A 9,426-nucleotide genomic window follows, 5' to 3' on the forward strand; every position below is an offset into this window, starting at 1 on the left:
GCAGCTGAGCACTGTGATCCATGTCTCTCTGCCCGGCCGAGCGAGCTATCATACCGTAAAATACCAAATAATAGCCGCGGCATTTATTTGTTTCAATCACTTAACAGACCAGGTGTTTATTTGGGACAGGCGTTTAATTCCTTCCTCTCAAAATCCGGAATGAAAATGTCACAAACTTCGCTAGCTTCTCGGTGAATTCTCTGGCATCCTCCTGCAAGTTGCGGCGGAGGAAACGATTCATCCAACTAGCACTCGCTGCAAACTCCTCATCTCTGCTGTCTGTCACTCACGGTTTTCCCGAGTTTTCCTCTGCATATTTTACGACAGAAAGTTTGAATTTCAAGTCATACTTTTTATTTTGTTGCTGCACCGGAGCCATGGCGATCATCAGTGTGATACTGACTGACAGAAAGCAGCACAACGCGTGAAAAAGGCGAAGAAGAAAAACGTGCAGTGTCAGTGGTCACGTCTTCTTCCTTGATTAAAAAAGAATAAATGAATTAGACCCAGCATTTATTTGGAACCAGCGGTTATTTATCAAAATATACACCTGCATCGGTGTTTAAAGGGACCCTGCGGTTAATTGACACGCGGCTATTATTTGGTGATATACATTTACACCCAACTCTGTACGCCGGGCCGGGATGCGAACCAGCGTCCCATGATGCAAAAAGCATCATAAATTGATCTTCTTAACCGCTGTACTATCGTCTCAAACGTACTAACCCTGTAGTATTTACACTATATAACATATCCCGCTGCCTGGGTAGCTGGCTATTGGCTAATATGGCGAAAGTAGAGTCGCTATTGTTCTACTTTATGTTGATGTAGCTACTGTAATGAAAAGCACGGGCGCTCGTGTATTGATTAACAGATATTTTATTCCAAAAGTCGTCATAAATAAAGGGAACCACCACATTTAACAGCCTGGAGGACGGAAGTAGATAAACCCGGTAGAAACAGTGCCCGCCCGTATGCGACGCTCCTTGAAGTACAGGGAACGCATCCGCAAAGAAGCGGGGATATTCTGATTGGTCAACAGTAGCCGGCCTTCTATTGGTTTATAGTGTTCATACACAAGAAAAATCCGTGAGCAGAGGAGAGATCCGAGAGCAGAACTTGACCTGTGAGCAGGTGTGTGTTCTGAGTGTGTGCACTTAGATCTGAGCGCGCAGAGGGCACATTTGAATGCGAGCGAAATTTTTGTGTGCAAGAAGGACAAATGTGAGCACAGGCATGTGATTTTTGAATTCAAGCAGACATTTTGAAAGAAAGCAGAAGACATTTAAGTGCGAGCACAAAATGTGAGCATGAGGAGAAAAAATCTGAGCACGCGAAGGAGCTGTGTCACTGAAAAGGAATGAAATCATGCTCTCAAACTGAAAATCTATGCTCTTGATTAATGACTTGATTTAACTTCCATAGCTGAGAGGTTCTGGCATCTGATTCGAATGCATCCTGGGTGCCTCTCAAACAAAGAACAAAGGGATCCTGCATGCCTCATAGGCAGACACAGGTGCATCATGGGCCTTGACCTATCATTCTGCCTATGAAACCTTGAGTGCCCACAGCATTACCCACATGACCCCCCAAAAAACAAAATACTAACTAAACATCTAAATATGCTAAAGAAGGAAATCATTAGACAAAAGAAAATGCTTTCAGGCTCTAATCTAAATAAAGCAACATCTAGAATAATCAAACAAAAAGTACTACTTGTTATTAGCAGAAATAACAATCAAAACTAACAAACAAACAGCCCCAACAAGTAACCTCTGTGTGTTGCAGGTTCAAATTTGAAAATAAGTCTGTCATGTACAACAACGTCAGACACAGTTTGCGAACCACTGGAGGGATTCTTCTGTCTGGACTCTACAGAGAACAGCTGTATGGCAGCACAGGAACACACACGCTGTAAACCAGGACAATACATCCGTCACAAAGGTTGGTTTTCTTGTTCTGACTTTATACTTTTATTATATGGGACATATTAAGCTCATTTTCAGGTTCTAAATTGCATCAGTAAGCCTGCTTGAATAGGTTTACATGCTTCAGTGTTCAAAAAGCACTTATTCTTTCTGATAGTGTACAGCTGCTGCCCCTCTATTCACCCACTGACTGAAAGTACCTGAAGTCTTTTTCCATCCAGGAAAACAGTTTTCTCATGCATATCAGCACAGTAACAACTTCTAAACCAAAGACTGTCAGGATAGTTAGTGTAACATTACTACTGTGACACAAGATTATTTTGATCTGAAACATACAACCTTGCTGAAGATTTTTTAAAACCTTGTTCCTTTCATAATATATCTATGCCAGTTTCAACATAGATCATTTGCATTTGTACAGGAACAGCGCAGAGAGACGCTGAGTGCTCGGGCTGCAGTGAAGGAACATATTCAAATGGAACCTTTACATCCTGTCTGCCACACACACAGTGAGTAAAGCTTCACAGCAGAGACCTAAGGTGTTACAACTGCAGTAACTTCATAGTGTCCTTCAAAATGTCCCTCTTTCATTCCAGATGTGAAACATTAAATCTTCAAGTGATAAAACCAGGAACTGTTTCAACTGATGCTGAATGTGGAGAACAAACAGCAAACTGGACAGCAGTTGTGGTCGGCGTTGTAGTGCTTTTAATAGTAGCGATTGTAGCAGCACCTGTAATGCTCCTTCACATAAAGAAGAAAGCACGTCTAAACACAGGTATGATTTGGACATGTTTTTGATGAATAATAATAAAGTCTGGCACATCACAATGTTGTTAATATGGTGTTTTGTTAATGTTTTATAACAGCAATTAAAAGGATCAAAAAGAATGGAAGAATGGTATGTTTTATACCTACTTAACTGTTACCACTAAGTCTGTTCCACTGTGTGCACTGTACAGTTGTATGTTTTCTGCTAAATAATGAAATAATGTCACTAATCGGCAATATTTCACAAAAACAGGACAATTTACCAGTGGAAGTAGAGAGATTACAGCAATGTGGACATCAACACCAGCAGGTAAGAAGGCAGTTTATTGAAATGTTCATGGACTGAGCTACACTCTATGATGACTTTATGAATGGAGGCTACAACATGTGTCTGTTTAAATTTAATATATTTTTCTCCACAGGATGAGACGGCAACATAATGTCCAGATGGAGGATGCAGGAACATTGTATTTGAGAGGACAGACATTAAATGAGTCCCAGCTGAACCTGCACTATGTAACTATGCATCTGCTGTCAGGACAGGGCAGATGACAGTGTGAAGCTTCTGGCTAAGATCTGCTGTTGGAGCGGGTTCACAGACTACTGCAGCTCCCTTTGGATGGATTAAAGCAGAGTACTATTTTCACTGTGTTGTACTTTGTATGATGACCTAGATGAAGATTATTCTTCTTCTAACCATACAGAGAGCCCTGGAATAAATGCTAAAGACTGTAAGAAGCATATACACTGATCTTAATTACGATCACACAGAGCTCAAGGTTGACTCTGAGCACCAGACTGACTGAAACTGAACTGTACCTGTCATAAATAAGAACCGGATGGATCAGAGGGCGGATGCTGTGTCATGAACCTCAACATGATGGGACAAATCTCTCCTTCCACCTTGTTATTAATAATGTTAAATCACGTCTTCTCAATTATTGCATTGAACTTACTGTCCTCCAATTATTTCTTCCCTTTAATTAACAAGCCCACAAGAATAACTAGTAAATCCTCTACACTGATTGATAACATTTTTACTAATGCATTTTCTAATGTTACTCAATCTGGTATTCTTTATACAGATATCTCAGATCATATGCTGGTTTTTCAGCTTTCTGTCTTGTGTGGTAAATCAAATATGTCTGAACCAAAGAAGATTCCATCTCGCAGGTTCAATGAAAAGAATATCAACACCTTCAGAGAAATGTTGGCAAAATTGTCTTGGGAAGCTGTATGTGAGGCTTTGAATGTAAATATAGCTTATGATTATTTTTTTACCAAGTTTTATTCTGTTTTTGACCAATGTTTTCCTCATATAAATAACAGTAACAAAAACACTGCAGGCATGAACCATGGTTTGTTCATGCCTGCAGTGTTTTTGTTACTGTTACTTACTTACTAACTTACTTACTAACTTAGAAAATCTGCCTTGAAGAAAAATAAATTGTATAAAAAATACATACAAAGTCCTACTCCTTTAAACTATGCTACATACAAATCATTTAGGAATAAGTACAATCATTTTCTTAGAAATGCTAAACAGGAGTATTATAGTGACCAATTTAGAAGTTCTACAAATAACATTAGATCTCTCCTCTTAAAGGATTCTCTTCAACTATGGCGAGGTTTATAACCCTTCTCACACGTAGATTAATTTTATTGAACTGGAAGTGGGCTCAACCCCCAACCTACACTATATTAATAAGAGATGTTATGCAGCACCTGAGGCTGGAAAAGATCAGATTCACTCTACAAGGCTCGGTTGACAAATTTAACAAGACTTGGCAACCCTTTATTGATTATGCAAAAACAAGGTAATAATAACCATTGTGACTTTCTGCTGTGGTGTCGATAATTACTTTATAATGTAACCCTGTATTTTAATTCATATTACATATTGTTCCATTTTTTGTTTTGATTCTTTCTCCATGCCAACGCGACACAGACAGCTGGGTCACTCGCTGCAAGCGCAATTATTGACGTTCACTTTCGTTTTTGGAGCAGTTCGCATGTTGACATTTTGCCGGCTGCAGGAGCCTGTTGCACTGCTAAAAGAAAAGTGGACAGTGAAAATCGGCAACTTGAAGAAGAATGGACTGAAAAATGTGCATTAATTCTCCCTCCAACCAGCACAAGACCCATGTGCTTAGTATGCCTGGAGACTGTAGCTGTGATGAGGATTTCCAATTGAAACAACATTATGAGACAAAGCATAGGAATTTTGAAGAGACATTTCCTCAAAATTCAGACGTAAGAACAACAAAAGTTAATGCACTGAAATCGTCATATCAAGCTGTAAGCAGGATTCTATGACACAACAAAAAGCAACAGAGTGCTCACTAAGAGACTTTTTGTTTTAGTTAATATTTTTGTTGTTTTTTTGAATGAAAAGGACATTTTGTTTTGAATATATATATATATGTAGTATTGCATATTACAGTATGCATTACAGTATTATTGCATGATGTGGCCTGGCTGACCTCGATACATCGACATGGATACAAAAATCTTTGTGGCCCTTTAAGATTTGTATTTGAGTACTGCTGTTATAGAGTAATAACGAATTTCATTAAGTTCAAGCAACTGTAATACAATATTATTATAGTTGTTGCTTTTTTCTTCATCACATGCTGCTTTGTAAAATTGCTTTATTTTCTATATTTGTGTTGTATATATTTCTTATTACATAATTGGCACTCTGCTGACAGCAAAGGAAGAATTTCATTGTACAGAGAAACATGTTCTCTCACTGTGCATATGACATTAAACACTTTGAATAATGAATATAACATCAATAATTAAGCATCCCAAGTCATCTTAGGACACCTCGCAAAGCTGGATAAAACAGTAATTATGATGGCAGCCCATGTGACAATGGTACGTTTATGAACCTACCCAACGGGTTGAGCAAATGTTTCCCCTGCACATTCTGTGACGAAGATATGTTTAGATTGAGTTTACAATTCTGCCATCCATTCACACAATTTTACATGTAAAATAAAAATAAACAATTGTATTAGTAAAAGTACACACACATTCACATGCACTCATAAATGCACAGGTAATAGTGTTAATAAGACTACATGGCTGAGGTAACACACAAAAAAACAAAACACACACACACACACTGAATACACTGAATATCCTTTTTCAGCTATGATGATCTGGTAATGGGTCGCCTCTTGCACCTGCCCTCAGGTGGGAGAGGCAGAAAAAAGGTGTTACCACTGGAAACAATTTGGATGAGGCACTTTAGGACTGGTGACAGGTGAAACAGTAGCAAGCATGTCAGTTTTGGATTGGTCTGACACCACAGCTTTTCTCACTGTGGGATTGATTGTTTTTCTCATGACGGAATAATAATCAATACCACATGTGCAAGATGCACACAAAATTTGGCTATATGCTGACAGAATAATCTACAGAAAATATGTTCATAGGCTGGGATTTGTGCAAAGGCAACAGTCTTCACACCCAGTTGGTGTTCATGAAAAATGGTTTTACTACATTGTTTTAATCTGTCCTACAGAAGATTTGTCACACCAGTTCTACTAATGAAAGTATTGAGTTGCTTTTGACTGATTTTTCGATGCATGCGTGAACAGAACAGTTGCAACCTGGAGCCCTGAATGTGCTGCTTGGTTGACTTGTTTGCTGAAAAGTTACCCCATATGGGAAAAAGTGTTGTTTGTATAGAGCTGTGATTGTCCCACAGAAATAAACATTTTTATAGCGTTTAATTATAGATAATTAATATGGTAGTAGTATTGACCATAGTAATTAATATTGAATTGCTCTAGTTAAAGGTGTGTTAAAGTGACTTTTTGTCATATTTGCTACTGTCTGCACCATGTCACAGGAGAGCATGAGTGGTCCCTCGATGCCTGTCAACATGGTCCCTTGGAGGAAGACAGAGAAATGGAGTGGATAGGGAAGGGGTCTGCTGCCCATGAAGTTTTGTCTGAAATTATTCTCAGTGAACGCTGGTTGAAGGACGTTCACAAGTAGGCCTACTTACATTTCAGGTATGATTATGCAGTTTCATTTCCCTTTTGTGTTGCTTTTCAACGATTATTCAGTGTTTTTATTTGTACATGTACACTTAGAATGCAGTTCAGAAAGAAATCATAATCTGATATTTCCCATTGAATTTGTAGGTCGCTATAAGGTAGCTATAATGGAAGGTGGCGCCGCTGTGTGTTGCTGGCCGCCTGCTCCACTAATCAGATCGAGTCTCTGCTGGTGTATGATCGCCAGGCTCTTTTGAATCTTCGACATAATGTCGGAGAGTTACGTGCATTTAAGCATAGTGGGCAGAAAACTGTGCCCCCGCCACTAGCGGGGATTCCGACTCACCTGTGCCGGGCCTCTGCTCCACCTCCTCGGCGGCAAACGCGGCGGCCGGCTGGTGAAGCTGAAAGTCTGGCTGGCACAATCTTCGTCCATTTCCCGGACAGGACATGGACGTATTCATCCCTTCGCCTTGCCTCGGCGTTTCCTGGATCCCATCGATGCCTGCCTCGTACCTGTCGCCGGCTCGTTTGAGGGACTCCGGCCCCGTCGCACCTGCCCTCTTCGGCTTTCTCAGCGTGGCGTGAACCCCCGCTCCTGAGGACGCTGCTACGGGCTTCGCGACTTGCCGAACTGAGGCCTCTGGCTCCCGCCAGGTTCGACCTGGTGAACGCCAGATCACTGGTAAACAAAACGTTTATCCTGAGGGACTTTCTCAACTCCCGTGGCCTGGACTTCCTCTGTGTGACAGAGACGTGGATCGGTGCCGGTGAGTGCAGCCCCCTGATCGAACTTCTGCCGGCCGGCTGTTCTTATTTAAACTCCCCGCGGTCGTAGGCAGGTAATTGTAGGCAGCCCGCTGTCTCATCCTCTTTTTCCAGCTTTGAAGCAAATGTATTTGAGGTGTGTCGCTCCGACCCGGTGCTGTGTGCCGTCATCTACCGACCGCCCAAATATAATAAGACTTCCTAAATGACTTCTCTGATCTTCTGGCTGAAATTATGCCTAAATACAATCGTGTCCTCCTTGTAGGGGATTTTAACATTCATGTGTGCTGTCCAGATAAACCGTTGGTGAAGGACTTTTTAAGCCTCTTTTAATTTGGAGCAGCGTGTGTCTGGTCCCACACATGAACATGGACACACATTAGACCTTGTCCTCTGTCATGGTTTGTCTGTGTCAAACATAGAAATCTGTCACAATGTGTTTTCCGATCATCTGCCGGTACTGTTTGAAGCTGCCGTCTCCTTTGCTGCAGTTAAATCTGCCGCTCCTGCTCGCTATTCTGTGAAGATCGTAGAAGAAGTACTGTCCTACTGTGCATGTCATCAAGTGAGATATGACTTACATTTGCAGGGAAACATTATTAATGAACAAGTCTCAATATATCAGGCTCAGTCCTGCTGAACAAGGACTCCTTTCTGAACTTTACATCTTACAGTATGACAGCTGACACTGCCAAACCAAAGTGAAAATACCAATGTTATCGTTCCATGCTCCCTTACACAGGTTATTCTCTGCATGTTGTTGACCCATAATATCTTGTGTTCTCTTTTCAGATGTAACTGGTCACATTGAGAATAAACCTGTAAAGAGGGGGCAGTAACCTTATCTCTCTTACTTCCACCGCAGCAGACTAATCTGGGGTCTGTTTCCATTACTTCACTTCTTATTATGGGTTTTGACAGTGACAATTGTGGATAGGAAGAATGTCATTGTGGATATCTGAAATGTTCTTTTTGACTAGGAAGAATTGAATTACAGATATCTGCAATACATATCCAGTCTAGCTAATAAATGTTAAAATGGCCACTTATACTTTTTATGGCTTTTTAGATATCTTAAATTCAGTTTTGACTAGTACAATCAAAGTTGTAGATATCTTAAAATAACATTTCTACTAGTAAGAATGTTATTGCGGATATCTTTAATTACCATTCTGACTAGTAAGAATACAATTTTGACTAGAAGAAATGCTATTATGGCTATCTAAAATGCAATTACAGATAGGAGTGTGGTTCGATTAAATGGTAAAACGGCTTGCCATACCTTTCATGTTTAGGACAAAAAGTGCACAGTTTTGTTCGTCATACAGTATGTCCGGTATTTTATTTATTTTATTTAAAGCTGCTAACACATTGTTACACTGTTGAAGTGTGAGTCGTCATGGCTCGTTTATTATACGTATGTTGTTTATTACAAGTTGCTTTGAAAGTGTTTACAAGTGTTGCTACTGGTCGAAGCTAATCTTTGTGAAGTTAGATCAATGAAGTTTGTCCCGGTGTGAAGGTCAGATCCTACAATGTGCAACACACAGCTGAGATACTTTTGTTAACCCTGCGATATATATTGCGATAAGGAAAAATACAGGAATTTTCACCAGATGACCTGAACAGCACTTTATGGTATGCTGCACTGCTGCTATCTTCTGGACAATTAACCTGCACTGATCTTCTTTTTCACTGAAAAATACTGGAATCTGGAAAAATACAGGAATTTTCGTCAAAGGACCTGAATAGCACTTTATGGTAATCTGCACTGCTGCCATCTTCTGGACAATTACCCTGCACCGATCTTCTTTTTGTCGTACTGAGCTGTGTGGGACATCACATCAGGTTGACATAAATGGTCAAACAAATCAGTCGTGTTACCTCTCATTGTGGCAACAGATGCAAGGCACTGTCGACACAGAAGACGTGTTTGGTCAGTATCA

General features: G+C 40.3%; 1 protein-coding gene across 7 annotated transcripts in view; it reads left to right on the top strand.

The window, feature by feature from the left end:
- The window catches only part of LOC115565978 (tumor necrosis factor receptor superfamily member 14-like), a 52,024-nt gene extending 47,484 nt beyond the window's left edge, over positions 1-4,540 (top strand). For all 7 annotated transcript variants that reach the window (XM_030391699.1, XM_030391700.1, XM_030391698.1 and 4 more), the window contains 6 exons: positions 1,789-1,944; positions 2,350-2,437; positions 2,525-2,706; positions 2,798-2,829; positions 2,953-3,009; positions 3,122-4,540. In XM_030391699.1, coding sequence (XP_030247559.1) covers positions 1,789-1,944; positions 2,350-2,437; positions 2,525-2,706; positions 2,798-2,829; positions 2,953-3,009; positions 3,122-3,139 — 533 coding nt within the window. In that variant the 3' untranslated portion in view covers positions 3,140-4,540. The remainder of the gene's footprint in view (positions 1-1,788; positions 1,945-2,349; positions 2,438-2,524; positions 2,707-2,797; positions 2,830-2,952; positions 3,010-3,121) is intronic.
- The last annotated feature ends 4,886 nt before the right edge of the window (positions 4,541-9,426 follow it).

Source organism: Sparus aurata, chromosome 16, assembly GCF_900880675.1.
Source record: "Sparus aurata chromosome 16, fSpaAur1.1, whole genome shotgun sequence".
NCBI classification, from domain to species: Eukaryota; Metazoa; Chordata; class Actinopteri; order Spariformes; family Sparidae; genus Sparus; species Sparus aurata.